Genomic DNA, 23,642 nt, shown 5'->3' with positions numbered 1-23,642 from the left:
GGAGAAGCTGTTGAGTTTCTAGAGGAATGTGGATAGTGTGTCCTCACCCTCTATTCAGATTGCAGGGGTGTTATCAATGAATCTGAACCAGGTGCAGGGCTTAGGATTCTGGGTGTTTAGGAAGGATTCCTCTAAAAATAGTCCATGAATAGGTTGGAACAGGATGATGCCATGCAGGTACCCATAACCACATACCAGATTTGTTTGTAAGTGATGCCTTCAAAAGAGAAATAATTATGGGTGGGGATATAGTTGATCATGGCAACTAGGAAGAAGGTTGTTGGTTTGGAATATGTTGGGTATTGGGAAAGGTAGTGTTCAATAGTGGTAAGGCCATGAGCATTAGGAATGTTAGTGTAAGGAGAGGTGTCATCAGTAGTGATGAGCAGGGCACCATGTAGTAAAGAAACAGGAACTGCAGAGAGTCAGTGGAGGAAATGGTTGGTATCTTTGATATAGCAGGGTAGGTTGCAGGTAATAGGCTGAAGGTGTTGATCTATGAAAGCAGAGATTCTATCAGTGGGGGCACAGTAACTATCCACAGTGGGGTGTCCTGGGTGGTTGGGTTTATGGACTTTAGGAAGCATGTAGAAGGTAGATGCACAGGGAGTGGTACGAGCGAGAAGAGAGATGGACTCCAGGGTGAGGTTCTGGGATGCACCTAAGGATTTGAGGATAGACTGGAGATTCTGCTGGGTTCTTGGAATGGGGTCACTGTGGCAAGATTTGTAGATGGATGTATCTGACAGCTGGTGGAGTCCTTTTGCCAGGCAATCCTTGCAGTTCAAAACAACAGTGGTGGAGCCTTTGTCAGCAGGTAGGATTTTAAGATCAGGATCAGTTTTTAGGTGGTGGACTGCAGTTATTTCTGTGGTTAGTTTGCATGTTGAGGGATTTGGGGAATGATGGTGAGGCAAGGTTCAAGATTAGGGATTCTGGAAAGTTAACAGGGGGGACATTTGGGGGCAGTGGGAATGGATCATAGTTGGATGGAGGAGAGAAATTAGTCAGGCAGGATTCAGCATTGGTCTTTGGTTGAGACTGATAGGTGGAATTGGTGGTGAAAAAGTGTTTCCACTGTAGGGACCAGGAGACGTAGAGAAGATCTTTAACAAGTCCTGCATAATTGAATTTTGGAGTTGGGTAAAAGGTGAACCTTTGGAAAGGACTGATATTTCTGTGAGGCTAAGGCTTTTGGAGGAAAGGTTCATGACTGTGTTTCAGGTCTGTTTAGGTTCTGGACTCTGTGTGGTGATGAGATGGAGTTTTGGAGGGTGGGGCAAATGTAGTAGGTCTGTGGAACAGAGTTTGTCAGCTATGAGGGAATGTGGGGAAGGTTTAGAGGTTGTTGTAGAGGTAGTGGACAGTGATACTCCAAGGAGGAGTAGAAAGTGAGCAGGGTGGAGAGCTTATTGAGGTGGTATTGTGCATATTGCACATTGCACATCTTGCTCTAGTTCCTGGAGGGCAACAGTTTCAATGTTTGTTATGGATTCCAGGAATTTGGGACTGCATAGCAGGAGAATTTCGTGGGTGGAGAGAAGATATTGCAATGAGGTTTGTGCTTGGTTGATATGGTTTTGCAGGACTATGTTGGTGAGGCCTATGGATTGGCAGAATCTGAACAGAAGGAGATCATTGGTGGAAGGAAGGGTGGCAGCCAGAGGTGTGTTATTTAGTAAGGCAATTTGAGGGGATTTCATGAGCCAAGAAATAATGCAGAAACAGTATATGAAAGTGGGGTCTGGGTAGAGATAAGGAAACCTTTATGTATTTACGCAGATAGAAGGAGCAAGGATCCAAGGTGGTGGAAAAAATGCGAAAAATACGCAAATAACATAGAGCTACATCCGAAAAAGTTCGCAAAAATACACCCAGATACGTGGCAAAAATCACAAAGAGGATAACATGGATGTGAAAGGAGGAAACAAGATTAAATCTGAGGGAGTAAGACGATAATGAAAGGCGAAAACTTAGTAAAGTTGGTGTGAAGTCGCAATGATCTCAGAGAAAAGATATAAATAAAAAATATTTTACTGTGGATTGCAGGTCTATGGGTCGATAAGTGAGAGGAAGGGGGGCAGCAGATGTGACTGGATGAAGTGAAATTAGCAGGTGTGAACTGTGATAGAACAGAGAATGAGTGGGGGGGGGGGGTAGAATCAGATACCAGATCGTGTGGCACTGGAAAGATGCGGGAAATAACATGCAACCATACAGGAGAATAGTGCAGTTATAGTGATCAGTTTGAAGGTACAGGATGAATGATATCAGCGGGAGTAATGTGGGACATCAGATATTGCACCAAAAATCAGCATGGTCTTGTAGCCATCTGTTGTGCACTGCCAAGATGGTTAATACAGTGTGGCTCATATGTAGAACATGAAGTGTGGTTTGTAATGTGATAAGAAAAACACAGGAAAGAAGAGGAAGAAGGGTAGACATTGAGTACAGTAATGCATTAGAATATAGTAACAAAGGAAAACAGCACTGGGTTAGGATGGAAGAAAAGCCAACATTTCAATGACTGCTTCACAGCCTATTCCATAAAGATCCTGCCCATTAACACCATTTTCCTGAGTTGCACAGGTGGGGACTTTCCTTGCAATATATCTTATGTTCCTGTAAACCTCCTGGCCTCAACCTTCATTACTCATTGTCCTCACCCATCTAGCCCTCTCCCTGTTCCTATTCCAGCAGTACATATCCCTCTATTCCACCAATGCTCCCAGTCTTTTTATTTCTCTCTCCTTCTCCTCTAATCCTCCCCCCCCCCCCCCAACCTCCCCTCCCACACTCACCGTCTAACCTCTCGCCGCAGTTAGTTGCCCTACCCTCTCCCCACCTCATCCCTGCATGCTGCATGCTTCCATCAGCACTTCACCATCGCCCACCCCTACCCTGCTATCCCTCCCCCTTCCCACCCCAGCCTTCTCCTTAGCGCAACCCAATTGGCTCTCCCATCATGCACTGCTGCTGCTGCTCATAGTGTGGCTTTACCTGCCAGATTCTGTGGTCATGTGTGTGTGAGTTACATTTGCTTGCGTGTGTGTGTGTGTATGTGTGTGTGTGTGTGTGTGTGTGTGTGTGTGTGTGTGTTTTGGTTGTTGGTCATCTATTTTTGACAAAGGCCTTGTGGATCGAAACAGTCTTTTTATTGTGCCTATCTGCAACTCAGTGTCTTGTCTATATGGTGAATAGCAACTATTCTTTTCACAATATTGTTACATTCCATCCTGGATTTTCCATTGTTTAAATTTGAGAAAGTTTATTCAAATGCTGCGGGATATACAATATTTTTGGTCATTCTGTTTTCTGCAAAAACAAATAAATTTTTATGTTCATGAGCATGCAACATATAACTGACCATGTGAAAAGCTTTGAATTTCCATATTTAATCCACACACTTGAAACTCTTGACACTGTACCTTGTTGAAAGCCAAGAGTGCAGGACAAATGGGGTACTACAGTTATTTGAAACCAAATAAGAAACAGATTGTGCTTCATGCTTCCAACCAATTCCAAGTCAACTGACAACTGGAAAGAAATAGCAGCATGTCATACGCAGACATTTCTACATGTCACCTCCACACCTAGCAGTAGTAGGAGTATCTTACTCTAACAATATTTTTACACAGATAAACAGTCATATACATACCAACCTTCTACATCTACATCTATACTCTGCAAACCACTGTGAGGTGAAAGGCAGAGGTTACATCTCATTGTACCAGTTATTATGGTTTCTTCCTGTTCCATTCACATATGGAAGTGGGAAGAATGATTGTTTGAATGCCTCTGTGCAACTAGTAATTATTTTAATCTTATCCTCATAATCCCTACATGAGCAATACATAGGGTGTTGTAGTATATTCCTAGAGTAATCATTTAAAGCCAGTTCTTGAATCTTGTTAACAGACTTTCTCAAGATAGTTTACTTCTATCTTTAATAGTCTTGCCAACAGCCTTGCCACACTGGTAACACCAGTTCCTGTCATATGACCAAAGTTAAGCACTGCCGGGCTGGGCTAGTACTTGGACGGGTGACCATCCAGTGTCTTGAGCGCTATTGGCAAGTGTAGTGCATTCAGCCCTTGTGAGGCAAACTGAGAAGCTACTTTATTGAGAATAGCAGCTTCAGTCTCATGAAATGACATACGGTCGGGAGAGCGGTGTGCTGACCACATGCCCCTCCTTATCTGCATCCAGTGACGCCTGTGGGCTGAGGATGACATGGCAGCTGGTGGGTACCATTGGGCCTTCCAAGGCCTGTCCAGAAGAAGTTCAATAGTCTTCCACTTCAGTTTCTTGAGTATCTCTGTGACACTCTCCCAACTATTAAACAAACCTGTAACTTTGGTTGAAGCTGCTCCAGGTGTTCCTGAGCTGTTCTTTTATCTCATACTTTTTCATCCCAACCCATTACCAAAGATGTGCTATGGCTGTCTTACTATCACAGTAACCTTTTCCAGATAGTGACTGATACATTTGTCAATTTTGGTAGAAATTCATTCTGGTATCACAGAGATATGCTGATAAGTCACTGTTTTTGCAGCCCCCTCTCACCAACAATAATAGTGGTGAAATGTCACTGTGACTGTCACAAGGGAATATATATAGTAACCCCAAACACTATGGATTTAATACTATATTAGATGTTATCAAATATTTTTACAAGTGATGCTTTTTCACTCCCCTACACTGGGTGGAGGTCTGTTAGTCCACCCACAATATTTTTAAACAAATAACTAGCAGACTCAGAAATTCTTTGCAACTGTTAAATATGTATGGGAATTAGATACACATTCTAATCGCCTTTTCCCCCCTCTCTCTCTATCTCCTCCTCCCCCTTTTCTCTGTCCATCTTCTGCTCCTTTCACCTCCTACACCCTCTCACTGTCCTTTACGTCCTCCGCCTCACTCCATCTTCTTCTCTCCCTCTTTTTGTTCACCTCCTCCTTGCCCCTCTCTATGTCCATTTTATCCCCCTCCCCTCTGTCTCTGTCTCCTCGTCTGCCCGCTCTTTGATCTTTACCCATTATATAGCTTGTGTGTCTCTGAATGTTTATCAGAGTATCCTGTAAAAATCTGTGTATTATGTAAAAATCTTTCCTGTTGGTGACTATTTTCCTTGTAGCTTTTATTTAACTGGCAGATTTTCAAACTTGTATTTGTCTGTTCATGTTTCAGAAACTATTCTGATGAGCTGCTTGAAAATCACAAGCGCTCCCTGACAGAATTAATAAACAGAGATAAGAATCGGCCAAGTGCTATCATTTGGTCTGTGGCCAATGAGCCACGCTCGTATCTAGATGGAACAGAGGATTACTACAGGTAACTAAAACAGAATTATTCTGTTTAGCAGTTGCGGAAATGTTATTATGTTGTAAAACGAAAGTTCATCACATTATTTGGGTGATTATAATAATAATAATAATATTTATTCAACATCGAATAATCAAATACAATCCCTAGAAATAATACAGCTTCAGGACATTATACAGATTATTCTTCTGAATACATCAGTTTGTAAATTACAAACTAAATATTTGTTTGTATTAATAAATTTTACATTTTGATGGATTTTACATTTGGTAGTACACAATCAAAATATTACAAATATTGTTTTATCAACATTATATTAGTTGTAGGTTACTTAAAACTATGAGCTTGACATACTTATGAAGCACTTTTCATACAGATATAATACTCCTCTAGGGAATAAAAGTGTGTTGAATTAGAATTCTTTTCAGCTGATCTTTTAATTTGTTAGTAGGAAGGGTTGTGAGACTTTTTGGTAGAGCATTGGCTAGCTTCAGCTGAGCATATACCTTAGGAAGATATTACACAACTGTTATCATAAGAATTACTATTTTTTCAAATTTTGTCCATGATCTTCTAAATTAGAAACTATGTTGTCAGTATACCGAACAGCACTCAGCATGTAAAAATGTAAAAACCAGAAATTCCAACAGGTAAATGAAAATAAAACTAATGGATTTTTAATGTATAACATTTCTCGTGATATAAGCCTGTAGCAGTGAAAGATTATAGTTTGATTAAAATTATTTGCTATTGACATCTGTCACTTGCCACTACAGTGTTGCCACATCATCTGCCACTCTTTTAAAGGTAATAGACAAACACAGCAGGTCACTTCACAAGTGCTGTTATGTGTAATGCATTGCAATGGTTGGAAGCAGCTGCCACCACGTATGATGAACACACCAGATTCTCTGTCCACAGCTCATTTTAAGTGACCAATGACTGAAATGTAGTAGACAATGCATTTTGTAGCCCTGAATTTACATTCATGTCCATACCTAACCTCAATCTCATTATGTGCATCGCATCTGAATAAATAGTGGTCAACCATCTGCAGTAGAACTATTATTCAATATCACTTTGTTCATAGTTATTAAAGCTTACCTCTACAAGCAAACTCAAGACAGAAAAATCTACTTTCAGTACTAAAAGCAGACTATGATTTCTAAGTTTTGTTGGTTACCTGAAACTATCCTGGCACTGGCTACACAAGCTAGTGTGATACCAACTAATGAGCAGTCCTGTTTGGCACTTGGTTGCAGGATATAGGCGACCATGCATATTGGAAACGAAAAAAAGTCTGATAAGAAGAAAAAAATAAGAGAAAATTAAAAAGTTAGTATGATTATGAAAATGACGTGAGAATAAAAAATATTCACCTTTAAACCAATCAATTGAATAAAAATAATAGTCAAAGTCATTCTGATAAAGATTTAAAAACAACAAAATTTTATCTTTTGTGAAGATCCAAACCCACAACCTTCTGCAAGTCAGGACTGTAACTTATCCACCACACGACAGAACCACATACCATTGTAGCTGTTTATTTATTCCTCTACAGATACATTTGCAATGATGGTTTGCTGCCTTTAAAAAGTTCAACTTCATGCAGTGTTGTAAGAAGCTTATCTGCTACAAGCTGATATGTGTGTTGATAATAACTAAACATGTGATGTCAAATCAGATCTTATGTTAAATGATCCAGTGGTGTTTAACTTGTGCTGTGTATCAAACACACATATTTCATTACCATCATTGTGTGTGTGTGTTGATTTTGGTATGGTTGTCATATGTGATGAAATGCAAAATAAGAGCCAGAATCAGGATCTGGGATCCAAACACATTAAGAAAGAAAGCCAGATAAGGAATCAGGAGTGAATTGACCATTTGTTGTCACAGATTTCGAATGGGGAACAGTTCGGTCATTACGGTGAGCATTCTGTCTGGATGAAACCAGTTGCAGTGCATGAAATGTCAACTGGCAACTAATTTTAATCAGACTCTAGCTCAGCTATGTATGAAAAGGAAGCCACTAGTCAATTACAACAAATATTTATGGTCCTTTTTCATATATTATCATCTGATTAACCTTGTCTTTATACTTATTATTTCAAATTTCAGTACAAAAATTGCAAAAGTTCTTATCAAATTTTTGATTTTAAAAACAGATTCGTCCATTCCTATGGATTAGCTAATAATGAGATCACTCACCTTTAGCAGACTGTTATGTGGCACATGTGTCTATGTGCCTCACGTGAGTCTACTAAGGTGAATGTTGGCCTATACGTTATTTTGTGTATTGTTCTATCCAGAATTATTGTTAATTGTATGCTTTCTCACTGTCATTGCTGTATTGAATAGTACTTGATTTATGAAATAAATTTTTTTTCAGATTTTCATACAGGATAAGTGAATATAATGTTTGAAATACAAAGCAGGACCTAATTCTTGTACATTACTTAAAATTCCAGTAACATAAATCGCCTGTAAATGTTGTTAAACATTGACTCCCTTAGTGACTTATATGACATCCCATGTCTCAACTAATTATGATATACTACACTTAATTATATTACTCCATGCAAATTATAAGTGTGCTACCCCTTCTTCTTACCTTCTAGACACCAGGTTTCTCTACTGGCATCTTTTCAGACCACCTAAAAATTTTAAAAGTGAAATCATTTCATAAAAATAGAAGCTATGGTGTGGCATCAATTTACAGAACAGTTTCTTTACTGTCAATATTGAAAATATACTTGAAAACTTTGCTGTAAAAAGCCTGTTGAACTTTTTAAGTAAACACAAACATGCTAACTCAATATCAGCATGGATTTGGAAGGGAACAGCAATATTTTCATTTTGTATGACATTCTGTTGACAACAGATAAGCTGTATAATGTTTTGATGATATTCCTTGACTTATCTAAGGCTTTTGACACCATCAGTGATGTTAAGTTACATGGGTAGGCAGAGAATTTAGATATTGAGGGAGCAGCACATTAGTGTATTGAATTCTACCTCCATCAAAGAATACATTCCACTGAGATAACACATGGAAAAATGGCACAGTTTAAACCTATCAGTATGATATACACTCCTGGAAATTGAAATAAGAACACCGTGAATTCATTGTCCCAGGAAGGGGAAACTTTATTGACACATTCCTGGGGTCAGATACATCACATGATCACACTGACAGAACCACAGGCACATAGACACAGGCAACAGAGCATGCACAACGTCGGCACTAGTACAGTGTATATCCACCTTTCGCAGCAATGCAGGCTGCTATTCTCCCATGGAGACGATCGTAGAGATGCTGGATGTAGTCCTGTGGAACGGCTTGCCATGCCATTTCCACCTGGCGCCTCAGTTGGACCAGCGTTCGTGCTGGACGTGCAGACCACGTGAGACGACGCTTCATCCAGTCCCAAACATGCTCAATGGGGGACAGATCCGGAGATCTTGCTGGCCAGGGTAGTTGACTTACATCTTCTAGAGCACGTTGGGTGGCACAGGATACATGCGGACGTGCATTGTCCTGTTGGAACAGCAAGTTCCCTTGCCGGTCTAGGAATGGTAGAACGATGGGTTCGATGACGGGTTGGATGTACCGTGCACTATTCAGTGTCCCCTCGACGATCACCAGTGGTGTACGGCCAGTGTAGGAGATCGCTCCCCACACCATGATGCCGGGTGTTGGCCCTGTGTGCCTCGGTCGTATGCAGTCCTGATTGTGGCGCTCACCTGCACGGCGCCAAACACGCATATGACCATCATTGGCACCAAGGCAGAAGCGACTCTCATCGCTGAAGACGACACGTCTCCATTCGTCCCTCCATTCACGCCTGTCGCGACATCACTGGAGGCGGGCTGCACGATGTTGGGGCGTGAGCGGAAGACGGCCTAACGGTGTGCGGGACCGTAGCCCAGCTTCATGGAGACGGTTGCGAATGGTCCTCGCCAATACCCCAGGAGCAACAGTGTCCCTAATTTGCTGGGAAGTGGCGGTGCGGTCCCCTACGGCACTGCGTAGGATCCTACGGTCTTGGCGTGCATCCGTGCGTCGCTGCGGTCCGGTCCCAGGTCGACGGGCACGTGCACCTTCCGCCGACCACTGGTGACAACATCGATGTACTGTGTTGACCTCACACCCCACGTGTTGAGCAATTCGGCGGTACGTCCACCCAGCCTCCCGCATGCCCACTATACGCCCTCGCTCAAAGTCCGTCAACTGCACATACGGTTGACGTCCACGCTGTCATGGCATGCTACCAGTGTTAAAGACTGCGATGGAGCTCCATATGCCACGGCAAACTGGCTGACACTGACGGCAGCGGTGCACAAATGCTGCGCAGCTAGCGCCATTCGACGGCCAACACCGCAGTTCCTGGTGTGTCCGCTGTGCCGTGCGTGTGATCATTGCTTGTACAGCCCTCTCGCAGTGTCCGGAGCAAGTATGGTGGGTCTGACACACCGGTGTCAATGTGTTCTTTTTTCCATTTCCAGGAGTGTATTATCTATCAGACACAATGTTCTCTAAGGATCCATGCTGGATACTTTTATAATGTGGGAATGACTTAAGGTACACAACAGTAAAATGCACAACCTTGCAGATGACACTACCAACCTCATAACAGGGAATACAAAACAGTACCAATGTGTTTATTTCTCCCTATACCCATCAGAGTTAAGAGAAGTAACCCAGCTATAAGGAACAACATGAACTGTACTGTCTGAATAAATTGTATACACGAGAGCACAGACATACATCACAGCATAGCACAAATGTTCATAGATGTTAGTGTTTCTTCATAGAGGCTTGATGGACTATCTGTACTCACCACAGAGTGCCCTTCCCATGGCAGAGTGGAGCACAGGGGACAATACACAGAACTAGCCTTAGGTCCCTTAGCATGGAATGCTGATTGGGTAGTGTTGGAAGAGACAGCAGGTAATAATGGACAACCAGCCATGCTGAGGTAGCTGCCCAAGGGAGACATGGCTGGACCACTTCTTGATGACTGGGGAGGGTTGGAGATGTGGAGATGCAAATTTTGGAGACCATGTAGTCATGTAACCAGCAGGGTGGCTGCAGATCTTTGCCTGCATGGGAAAGAGGAATCTCTGGTCTGTGCACCTGTTTGTGTGGATGCACAAGTAGTGGGACTGTGATGGTGGGACTGCCATGTTCATCAATGGCAGCAATGATTTGATCCTATCAGCAGCACTTAGTAACTGGAATGGTGTGTGAGTCATCAGGAGAATCAGGAGAAGCAATTAACATGAAGATCACTCTATCACAAAGTTGAAGGACAGATCCTTGATGGAGAAGTTGAACATGTTGGTGGTGAAGACTGCAGCACTGGGAGGGGAGGGTGGTGATGAAAGCACAAAATGCCCAAGTAACCTAACCACTTCTTCAGGAGGAGCTGCATCACATGAGCCACTGGTGTCAGGGGATACACCAGAGGGGAACAGAACACTTGGAGAAGTAACTGTTACCCACAGTGAGGGTATCATCTGTCAATTCCACATCTTCATCTGTGGTTGTAGAATGTTCCTGATCTAGTGTCCAAGCCAGTTTGACTCTGTTGAAGGAAACTGTCTGACATTTCCTGTTGGGAAGGAGGTCCATTGTGTTATCCATGCGGCTAAGGACCCAATGTGGACAAGAATATGATGGTTCGAGAGATGCACAAACGGTGTTGTCGCATAGCATCAAAAACTCGTAGTGTGCCAGATCAACCCAATCACTATGTATGAACACTTACAGCAGTGTGTGAGGATGCACTGCATGTGTATTTATTTTCATGATGCCCGAGCAGAGACACTTGAATAGAACAGGGAGCTTGTTCTGAGGTGGAAGTTCAGCATCCTCAACAAACTCCACAGGTAGAACTAAGCTCTTCCACAGAGGATATCAGCAAGGGAAGAGTTCAGGTCATTTTTGTGAGCCAAAAAAACAATGATTATGACTCACAGTAGGGCCTCTGAGTGGGAACTACTGTGGCACATGGGAGCTGCTTTAAGGGTATGGTACCAACATTCAATCAGTCCATCCCTCTGTGAATGGCACACAGTTGTATGGAACCTGTCTTCACTGCACAGGCAGCATAATTTGGCGAAGGGTAGGGACACAAACTGGCATCCCTGATCAGTGGTGATCGACATAGGGCATACAAAATGTGAAATCCACACAGAAGCAAAAGTGCAGTGACAGAATCAGTTATGATATCTGAAAGAGATACGACCTAGACCCTTGTGGTTGCTTGATCAATGGCGAAAAGGATGTATCTCAATCTCTCAGAGAGGGGTAGGGAGCTCAAATTGTTGAGCTGCATGTGATGGAAGTGTCTCTCTGGTATGTTGAAGTTTCCCAGTAGAGGTCAAGTATGGCTTCTGAAATTAATCTGTTGACATGGTGTGCATGTACATGTCCAAGGACAGCAGTCATTGTCGACACCCGGCTAATCAAAATGCTCCATGATGAGGCATGTTGTAGCTTTAATGCCTGGATGCAGAAGATTGTGGATGGCAGAGAAAACATTCCATCGTAGAAGAGCTGGAACAGGGGGGAAGAGGTTACTGATCAAGATGTCGCACGATATCAGACTGAGGGAATCCAGATCAGTGCCAAATTAGAGTCCTGTTGCAGGTTTTGAACTTTAGGATCATCTGCTTGCAGGTGAGTTAGTTCTTCCAAGTCCAAAGCTGAAGCTGTGGAGGTCACTCATAATATGTAGTTGCGTGTCCCCTGGACATGCTGAATGCCTGTGGTATTCTGGTTACTGGAGACCATATGTTGGAGTCTCTGTGGGGGAAGGTCCTTGTGGAGGGTTGCAAATAGTGTCCATGAGAGGTTTATGGTCAGTAAAAATATTGACCTTTCAACCTTTAGTGCCTTGTGGAAGTATCTCACAGCTTCATAAACTGCAAGGAGTTCATGGTCGAATGCTGACCATTTGCATTGGGGAGCGGTAAATTTTCTCAAGAAGAACTAAAGGGGTTGTATTGAATCATTGTGTTATTGCTGTAGAACTGTGCCAGTTGATGTGTCACTTGCATCAGCTGTGGTGGAGATATGTGCATCAGGCAGTGGGTGCACATATCTGTCATCATGTTGACAGCCCAGTGGGAACATTTTACTGTGCTGCTCTGTGCACGTCTGCTCTTCCACCCCCTCACCACTGCAAGTAAACTTTCAGGGTGTTTTGGCTGCAGCCATTCACCTGCTCACTTTTCACATGGTGCCTGATATGCCTTCCATGTCAGACATCCATGTTGCAAACATTACATCAGACACTTCTACAGCATCATTTCCTAGTGCTTCGGTGCCGTTCTGACCGCGCTGGTCCAGCACCCACATCATACAAGTGATATGAGGGACTCAGATACAGAAGTAAGTGTGCCTTCATAGCCCCCACCAGCCTGCTTACCGACCCTGCCCCCATTATCTGAGGACAATCCAGCAATGTGGTTTGCACTGGTGGAGAACTTGTTCAAACTGTACCATGTCACTGATGACAATTCAAAATTCCTGTGCCTCATGACTCAACTGCACGGACACACAGACCTGATCTGCGACCTTAATAACTTTGAAGTACAAGTTCGCAAAACAGACTATTGTGGAGCGCCTCTCTATTCTGCAAATACTGTATGAGGAACATCTCAGCGACTGCACCCTGTCCCAGCTTTGGCGTCAGCCTACAGATCTCCAGGTTCATCTCCTCCCCCATGCCATGAAATCCATCAGTTCACATCTGATGATGGCTGCCCAGGTCCGTTCGCTCACACACCAGTGCCGCCAGCAGGAGCTCATGTAACAGGTTGGCACTCCTACACTGGTAGTTTGCCCTGCCACAGGCAGAGGCAGGCCGTGCTCCACCTCACAAACTGCTGCACCATGTGGCACCCAGTGTGCACCCTTTCTGCCCACCAAGCCACTGCATATCACACTTTCATCATCTGCCGTGGTGTATGAACCCGAACACATCGAGGGCAATCGACTGCCTCCTCTCCCAGTGCACCCTCACTGTTGGCACCACACCATATTTGGCAACAATGCACAACAGTGCTGTCCCCCATGCAAGCAACCAAAAAGCCAATCACTCAATAAGTGTCAATCCATGCTACATTCCATCCATGCCTCCATCCCGTCGATCGTCCACCTTTACGTCAAAGACTATTCTTCGAGTCACAACTTCCTCATGGACACTGGGGCTTATGTCTCAATTGTGTCTAAATCGATTGTCACATGCCCCCTCACATGCACATGCTCTCTCCTGAGAGCCATCAACTCATCTACAGACCTGTGGCTCCATCGAGCTTCAACTCCACCTCTTTAACATCATCTCCCTCCCTTGGATCTTCCATGTGGCAGGTATCACAGAACTGACCCTGGGAATCGATTTCTTATCACACCACCACCTGTCTCCAAATGTCATTCCAGGTTCTCTGTTTCACAACCTCTAACTCTCACATCCCGTGTGACTGTGCTCCACTACCTGCTCTGAGTGTAAATGCCATTAACTATTTAGTGCATCAATGTGCGGCTCTGCCAAGCAGGACTTGAGCAACTGTGAATCACATCCTGGCAGAAGATGCCGAGATATGCAGCCTCTGCTGTGAGAATGCCATTTTGACATATCTCTTTGCATGCGCTGAGGATGAGCTTGACACGATCACCGCCCACATCAATTCACACCACTCATCAGCTCTGATACCTGAGCCTTCATCCATCACACCTGACAGCTCTGCGGACAACAGCACACAGATTAGCAACACCACACTATCTTGTGTGACTCCAGTCTCAACCATATAGAGTTACTCTTACCTCCTCCACCCCCATCAAATGTGTTCCATTCAACATCTCTCTCACCTGTTTTGCAAAGTGACACTCACATGCCTCATGACGATCCTGCTGTCCAGTCTCCAATGACGTCCCCCCCCCCCCCTCCCCCTGCAACGTGCACACCTGTCCAGAGTGTTTATAAACATTCCCCCTTCTTGTGCATCCTCGCACAGCTCACTCCATACCTCCACGCCCGCCAGCAGCGCTGCCACTACCAAGCACACCTCTGGACAATAGGCAGCCTCTACGCGCACTGCTCACACCTGCCTCGCATTTGGCACTCACAAACTGCCATCCCTGCTGGTGTAAACATAACAAAAATGTGACTTTTTTGCTGCCATTCCCCTCTTGAGCAGACAACCGTGCCGCTTCCAAGCCATGCACCTCTAATAAATCAACCAACACCATGCCCGACCCGTGCGCAGTCATTGAACATTCAGTTTCCACTGTCACAAACGGGACTGTTCATCACATCATCACATCAGAGGGCTCATGTATTCACCACAAGGCTTTCCGCCAGAACCCACTCAAGTTACGCTAGGCTCGCCAGCAAATACAGGAACTTCTTGAGGAGGGAATTTTACAGCACTCCGATAGCAACTGGTCATTACCCATACACCTCACCACTAATCAGGATTGCTCCTTTCATATGTTTGATGCTTGAACGATAGAACTGTGGTGGACAATTATCCTATACCAAACATTTCTGACTTCACTCACCTTCTAGTGGGTGCTACAATTTTCAGCGTACTGGATTGCAAACACGCTTATCACCAAATCCCAGTCGCACTCGAAGACATTCTGAAAATGGCGGTTATCACCTCCATCGGGTTGTACAAGTACCATTTCGTGCCATTCGGGTTAGAAAATGCCACCCACACATGGCAACCCTTTATTGACTCTCTCTTGCTCCAGTTCGACTTCTATTTCATACATCTCGACAATATCCTGATCTTCAGCAAATCCATGCAGAATCACGAACGTCACCTCACAATAGTAAAGGACACTTTTTCATCAAATGGAGTTGATATTAACACCAACAAACTGCAACTATGCCAGCAATCTACCCAATTCTCGGGGTGTACAGTCTCGGCTGCCGGGATGCACCCCCAGAATCGAAAGTGCAATCCATCTTATTCATGCCACTCCCTACCACATACAAAGATGTCCGATGGTTCCTGGGAATGATAAACTACTACCATCATCATTTACCTGCAGCAGCCGACAAGCAGGTCACCCTCACTAGCACCCTCGCCAGCAAGCAAACTTCAGGGATGCACCTCATTCTGTGGACAGAACCAATGTGTACAGCCTTCCAGGCCCTGAAAGACTCGATCACGAGCCATCACACTCGCTCTTCCAGTGTCGAAATTTGAACTTTTCATCACCACAGATGCCAGTGACTCTGCGGTAGGCGCGGTCCTAAGAAAACGCCACAACAACGTGGCGTTCAGTTCTTTTCATAGAAACTTTCATGTGGCCAACAAAAATTCTCAGCCTTCAACCGTGAAGTTTTAGCAGTCAGGCAGCAGTAGCAAGCCACAACACAAGCAGGAACAGGGAAGTAACCAATTTTGTTACTTTTACGTGTTCCTAACCAGGAGTGAATTTTATAATATCACCTGTGTGCTTTAATAGCTTAGTTTCTTGAGTTTCTGCATGTTTCTAATACCAACAGTTCTCGCATTTTCGTTTGCGCTGGAAAGTAAATCGATTTTGTGACATATTACAAGTTCCTAATCAGGGGCGAATTATTTAGTTTCATCTGAGTGCTTCGCTAGTTAGGTTTTTGAATCTCTGCATGTTAATCTAATTTATTAGACGCAGTTCCTGCGTTTTTGTCAGGGTCTACAGCAGAGTTGCACAGGCCCATAAGAGGTCATAAACCACACCAATAACACAATGAACATCTGGGTTAAAGTTTCACTACTCACTGTTTCTCTCCACCATGTGAAACTGGGACAACTTGACCCAGCATCTTTCATGCCCAATGACATTATGCAGCCTCCCAACACTGAGGACTCATGCTCAAGCTATGACCTCTCAGAGCTGCTGCCACAGGCTTCACCCGAACATGCATCTCCATCAAAATCAACACCATTCCTCGGGTTCTTGCCCTTTCTCTCTACCTCCTCCTCCCTACCCCCTCTAGTGGTTCTGCAAACTGAAGTCCCACCCAAATGTGTGGAGGACATCACGATCCTCATCAATGACAATCGCATCTTCATCCTGGTGCAAGACAACTCACCCCACCTGACCAGGGACCCAGTTCATCAATCTATTGCCTGCTCCTGCCCGCTCCTGTGTGGGGTTGACCACATGCTCCTCTGAGCTACAGTAACCCCCCTAGGGAGGGCTACAGTTTGAATGCTGCCAGCCAATCACACGGGGGACACAGTCCCTCCCGCCACTGCTCCATCTTCATGTATGGGCCAATGCCTCTTCCACCCACACCACCTACAGGAGTTCCATGTCGACCTTCCAGTGTGGTCCCTGCAGCAACAATCTCCAGAGATCGACATCCCCATCACATCACTGTCATCACCCTCACTGTCTCCATTGCCAGATGCGCCCCCCCCCCCCCCCCCTTCCACTGTGCTCAAACCATGCTCCACACTGCGGGAGTGGGAGATGTGTGTGTGGAGGCGGGGGGGGGGGGGGGGGGGGCTGTGCTGTGGACATCTGTAATGAAGTATATCATGTCTTACAGAAATGAGTGTTTTCCTTGGGCTACAACTCAACAGAAATCCCACAACTTCATTGATCATCCTCCTTAGAGACCCAATTTGCCCCCATCCAATTTTCATTTATTTCTGAAACTTAAAGGACACCTTCAAGGACTCTCTTTGATAGCAATGAAGTGATGCAAGCAGAAATGAGGTTGTGCTTCCTTCAACAAAGTCAAACATTCTAAAGTGATGGAATCAACAAGCTACTCTCTTGTTGGCAGAAATGTGTTCATCACAAGGTGACTATGTTGTCAAATAAATATGTAGACATGAAGAATAAAGATGTAGAATATTAATAACATTTATTCGATTTTAAAATGTATAAGAGTTTTCACATAAAAAATTCAGAGGCATTACTTTCCAGCATGCCCTCATACTATTTATGTAATTAAATAGAATGTAACCATAACACATCTGTAAAACTTATATGCTCCTGTGCTGATCAGACACCATAGTGGATGCACACAACATGGACTATGTTATGTTCCTGCCATAAATCACTCAGCAATTTCCCACTTGGACATTAATCCATCACACAAAGATATAAGCAGGCACACGGCTCCAGTTGATCAGTGTCCACCGAGTGTTAACATAGTCAACAATACCTCAGGACTGTATTAGAACTATGTCTATAGTCACAGCCAGGAAGAACCAATCTGGATATTGTACAACTGATTATAGTTACCTTACACTGAATTAGAGCAGAGCTAAAGTCAGATCAGTGGAAGTGAACTTTTGCCACTCTCCATCTAAGATAAAACAAAGCAGTGTAATATTTCCATTAATAAATTGTTGTGAACTGTTGCTAATCTGTGTTACCATAATTTCTGCTGTTGTTTGAGAAAACCTATTTGGCACTGTGATAAGGCTGTATAGTTGCTGTGTGCAACGAAGCTACCTCAATAACAGCAACTACTTTCAGTGGTTAGGAGTTCTCTTTCTTCCACATTTATATTTTGACGCCAATAGTATTTGGTAATTACAACACCTCCAGCTCATTGCCCAAGGCCTAGGTCCCATATGAAAGACAAACCATTTTCTTCACCACACCTTAGTCATCCCCACACCATTACTTCTTGGACTCCTATTCAATAACTGTTGATGATACCTTCCTTTACACCATTATCCACCACACACATTGTCTTACCATTGTGTAATACTATGTCTCACAACATCCTCTCAATTCCAAAAACCAACACCTCACTCCTTCTATACTTTGCTGATTATATCCTAAACTGTAACTACTTCTCCTTTTAGGGAAAGATATGAAAACAAACTTGTAGCATGGCCAAGAGAACCCTCATTGCATGCTCATATGACAACCTGTTCATGGCTCATCTAAAGAAAACCTTCCTTGGCACCTGAAAACCTAAACCCTTGCTCTGGTTCAAGTTCATTGATATCTTCATGATCTTGACAAAGAGGTAAGTGACTATCATTATTTGTCCATAACTCAACACATTCTCTCCTAACTGCTTCACCTGTTCCTATTTAACAAAGCACGCTACCCTCCTAGATACTTAACTTCCACCTCTTCAGTTGCCCACCAACCATGAATGGTACCTTCATTTTGATAGTTGCCATCCCTGACATACAGTATGGCCACCTGTGGATGGCACATCAGCAATGACAAGCATTCTCTTGTGCCGTATACTGAAGGTCTCATTAAGATATTCACAGACAGGCAGTGCTATCCTTGCATTGTCTGTATTTATCTAGGACTTTCCAGTTTCATATCATTATTTTGTTCCATTTTAATTACTTGCACATCATTTCTTGTTGCTGCTTGAACTATTTCTCCATGCTGACTTGTTTCTGCTTTCTTAATAATTTTCCTCTCTCTTTTCATTCAATTAATTTCTGATATATTTTGATCTATCAAAGGAATTCACTGGACAATATTTTCTTCATCAGTTAATCTCTGTGACGTTTTGAAACAACCTGCTTCATATTATCATCACATTATAGCCAATTTAAAAATTGAAGTTGAATGGCAGGCTGCAATCTAATTTCCATCCTCTGAGTGTGCACAATGGTACTAAAGTAAAATCTGTATATGACACTTTTACTAAAGTGTTGAGAACAATTATCTCACAAAAAACTCATTATTTCCTACATACCACGATATTTCTTCATGCATATTTGTCACTTCTGGTCCAATAACAGCAAGCAGTTCTGTGCTGTTTGTATTTTAAAATTTTTGTCATGTTATGTGATAGTTTGCACTGATCTATCAGACTAAGTTTGTTACATGTGTGTTACAGAGAAATTATCAGCCACGTAAAAAGTCTTGATACAACTCGTCCAACTACCATTGCTCAGCAGCAAAACTGGGAGAACGATCGTTCTGTAAGTTTAAATAATAGCATAACTACCTTGCTGGTGTCCACTTCCTAAGAGATCACTTTAATTTCAAAAAAAAGTTTTTATATATATATATATATATATATATATATATATATATATATATATATATATATATATAGGGAAACATTCCATGCGGGAAAAATATATCCAAAAGGAAAGATGATGTGACCCACCACACGAAAGCGCTGGCAGGTCGATAGAAACACAAACAAACACACACACACACACACACACAAAATTCCAGCCTTCGCAACCAACGGCCGCCCCATCAGGAAAGATGGAAGGAGAGGGAAAGACGAAAGGATGCGGGTCCCAAGGGAGAGGGGAAGGAGCCACCCCAATCCCGGGAGCGGAAAGACCCACCTTAGGGGGAAAAAAGGACAGGCATACACCAGCACACACACACACACATCCATCCGCACATACACAGACACAAGCAGACACTTGTAAAGGCAAATAGTTTGGGCAGAGATGTCAGTCGAGGCGAAAGTAAAGAGGCAAAGATGTTGTTCAAAGACAGGTGAGGTATGAGCGGCGGCAACTTGAAATTAGCAGAGGTTGAGGCCTGGCGGATAATGAGAAGAGAGGATATACTGAAGGGCAAGTTCCCATCTCCAGAGTTCTGACAGGTTGGTGTTAGTGGGAAGTATCCAGATAAACTGGAAGGTGTAACACTGTGACAAGATGTGCAGGCCGTGCACCAAGGCATGTTTAGCCACAGGGTGATCCCCATTACCAACAAACACTGTCTGCCTGTGTCCATTCATGCAAATGGACAGTTTGTTGCTGGTCATTCCCACATAGAAAGCTTCACAGTGTAGGCAGGTCAGTTGGTAAATAACGTGGGTGCTTTCACATGTGGCTCTGCCTTTGATCGTGTACACCTTCTGGGTTACAGGACTGGAGTAGGTGGTGGTGGGAGGGTGCATGGGACAGGTTTTACACTGGGGGCAGTTTCAAGGGTAGGAGCCAGAGGGTAGGGAAGGTGGTTTGGGGATTTCATAGGGATGAAGTAAGAGGTTACGAAGGTTAGGTGGACGGCGGAAAGACACTCTTGGTGGTGATGTCCTCCACTCCACCAAGAGTGTCTTTCTGCCGTCCACCTAACCTTCGTAACCTCTTAGTTCATCCCTATGATATCCCCAAACCACCTTCCCTACCCTCTGGCTCCTACCCTTGAAACTGCCCCCAGTGTAAAACCTGTCCCATGCACCCTCCCACCACCACCTACTCCAGTCCTGTAACCCAGAAGGTGTACACGATCAAAGGCAGAGCCACATGTGAAAGCACCCACGTTATTTACCAACTGACCTGCCTACACTGTGAAGCTTTCTATGTGGGAATGACCAGCAACAAACTGTCCATTTGCATGAATGGACACAGGCAGACAGTGTTTGTTGATAATGGGGATCACCCTGTGGCTAAACATGCCTTGGTGCATGGCCTGCACATCTTGTCACAGTGTTACACATTCCAGTTTATCTGGATACTTCCCACTAACACCAACCTGTCAGAACTCCGGAGATGGGAACTTGCCCTTCAGTATATCCTCTCTTCTCATTATCCGCCAGGCCTCAACCTCTGCTAATTTCAAGTTGCCGCCGCTCATACCTCACCTGTCTTTGAACAACATCTTTGCCTCTGTACTTCCGCCTTGACTGACATCTCTGCCCAAACTCTTTACATTTACAATTGTCTGCTTGTGTCTGTGTATGTGCAGATGGGTATGTGTATGTGTGTGACTGTATACCTGTCCTTTTTTCCCCCTAAGGTAAGTCTTTCGCTCCCGGGATTGGAATGACTCCTTATCCTCTCCCTTAAAACCCACATCCTTTCATCTTTCCCTCTTTCCTGATGAAGCAACCGTTGGTTGCGAAAGCTTTAATTTTGCGTGTATGTTTGTGTGTCTATCGACCTGCCAGCACTTTCGTTTGGTAAGTCACATCATGTTTGTTTTTAGATATATTTTTCCCACGTGGAATGTTTCCCTCTCTCTCTCTCTCTCTCTCTCTCTCTCTCTCTCTCTCTCTCTATATATATATATATATATATATATATATATATATATATATATATATATATATATATATATAGTTGTGTAAAATCTGAATATTTGTAATAGGTACGATGTAACACCCAATATTGTGCCTTATTAGGTATAATGGTACATTTGTATCATGTATATGTAATCACATATGTATATATGACTGTACTAAACTTGTAAAAAAATGCTATGACGTTTGCAAAAGACACCAGTTGGTGTCTCCATGCAAAAAAATACAATAAATAAATAAATAAAATAAATATGCTTTTCATTGCACGTGCTTCATTAACAGAGAAAATTAATTGCAGTGCATCTGTAATGTCAGTACATAAATTGTACACTGGTAAAATATTAATAATAGTGTTCTGATATTCATGTAGACATTATTGAAGAGCCAAATGATATCTTACATTCAAGGAGGGTGAAACATGTCATCAAATTTTTTGTGCTGAAATTTTGACACAGACTAAAAACATGGTTATACAGAATTATGGTCCAGTAGAGTACCTATAAAGTAAATGGAAACTCAGAGAGACATAATACAAGACAAAAAAATTACAAACTTATGAAGAAAATCACTCGGACAGATTGAAGCACATACTTAAACTGGCTGATGATGGTACAAGTAATCAACTACAGTTTTGTACTGGGGCAACTAAAGTGCTGGTACAAATCATAATTTTGTGAAGATGAAGTGAGGGCTTCAATTAAAAGACATCTCATGGGAAGTTGAGGTATTGTTTACCAGGTATCTCCAACAAAATGCCCATTTCATTCACAATTAGAATTACAGAACAATCAACTAGTTGCCAAATGATGGTAAATTATGTATTTCCAGTTGGTGACCAGTTCAGCTAATAGGCAAGTACCTCCTGAGCAGGGAATTAGTTTTTTACATCCAGTAGCTTGAGGTTTGGCATTGCATTTATTGGAATTTAATTCTAGTAATACACTGAAGGAAGGAATGTTGTTAGTAACCAAAAATCCTGAGGCAGAAGTTACTGTTGCAACTATCTACAGTTCATTGCATTTGTGCCTGTCAATAATACACATCATCGTGCCTATGGTTGGATTTGTACTGTACATGCTAGATATTGTTCCTGTACTGTTAGTGTCTATAAATGCAATCTATACCAGAATATAGTCAGTGGCATACGAGTAAACATAAGATCACACTATTGGATGAGTCTTGCTCATCTTTGGTTTGTGTGATAGCCACATGCTAGGAGTCCGTACTGATTCTACACATTCTTGTAGAATACCGTAACATATGAGTGGTATACATTATAACACCAGGTGGATTAGATGTTTTGACTGCAAATTTTAATGACATATGCTGTAAAAATTGATGTACTTGACTCCAAAAATACAGAATAGTGTCAGTCAGCAATAGACCTAAATGTATCTTTCAGTGGATAGTGAATGGTGATATTTGATAAAACAAATAAATGTGGTTGGTAATAGTTACAAAGCACATCAAACTGCTCTCTGATATGATTTATTGATTGATATGAAGATTTTCTTATCACACCCTTGAGTGGCGTTAAAATATATTCATTTTTGGATTCAGCAAATTTGCCTTAGTCTAAATCTGTAATTCTTTATTTGTATCACTCATAGGCTAGTGTAACACAAGTTCTAAAATTTTTTACTAGGCCTTTATGTGAGTACTGTTTTCATGATGTTGTAGTTATACAGGAAGACATTACATACCTATGCCATAAATAACATTAAAATGGAAAACTTTTATGATTCATTAAGAGGCATGAGTTAAAACACAGCATCAATGTAATCTTCCAGTATTGCACTGATCTTTCCTGATATGTGTTTTATTTATGAGATCACCTAATTATAAAAACAACTATGACTGAAATATACCATACAAAATGTATATCAAAATACTTTTTATATGCCAGATACCTCTTCAAGGAAACCAGCAGATATGATTCATTTAAATTTACTGATTTGCTTGTTTAACACCATTCTGATTTTAATCACTTCATTGTGTTTATTACTTTCTGACAGTGGAAATAATACTGGTGTCTGAATTTTACAGAGTCAGTTTTTGGACATCATTGGAGTTAACCGTTACCTTGGATGGTATGAGAATGGAGGACTTACAGAGACCATTCTGCCACAATTAGTGATGGAAATAGGCAACTGGAGGACAAAGTATAACAAGCCAATAATAATAACTGAATATGGAGCAGATACCATGGAGGGGCTGCATTTGGTAAGGAAATCTAAATCAAATATTGCTTCCAATTATTTGATCAGCATTGACTGAACAGTCTCAGATATAGACAATGTGTTAGATATCATT

The 23,642-nt window shown here is 42.6% G+C and overlaps 1 protein-coding gene across 1 annotated transcript in view; it reads left to right on the top strand.

Annotated features, from left to right (window-relative positions):
* Positions 1 to 23,642, top strand: part of LOC126411226 (beta-glucuronidase-like) — a 136,423-nt gene that overhangs the window by 90,745 nt on the left and 22,036 nt on the right. Inside the window, exons 9-11 of the mRNA XM_050081349.1 lie at positions 5,191 to 5,334; positions 19,173 to 19,257; positions 23,376 to 23,552. Coding sequence (XP_049937306.1) covers positions 5,191 to 5,334; positions 19,173 to 19,257; positions 23,376 to 23,552 — 406 coding nt within the window. The remainder of the gene's footprint in view (positions 1 to 5,190; positions 5,335 to 19,172; positions 19,258 to 23,375; positions 23,553 to 23,642) is intronic.

Source organism: Schistocerca serialis, chromosome 1 (genome assembly GCF_023864345.2).
Source record: "Schistocerca serialis cubense isolate TAMUIC-IGC-003099 chromosome 1, iqSchSeri2.2, whole genome shotgun sequence".
Taxonomy (NCBI): domain Eukaryota; kingdom Metazoa; phylum Arthropoda; class Insecta; order Orthoptera; family Acrididae; genus Schistocerca; species Schistocerca serialis.
The sequence above is the reverse complement of the archived record's forward strand: the minus strand, read 5'-3'. Positions and strand labels throughout refer to the sequence as shown.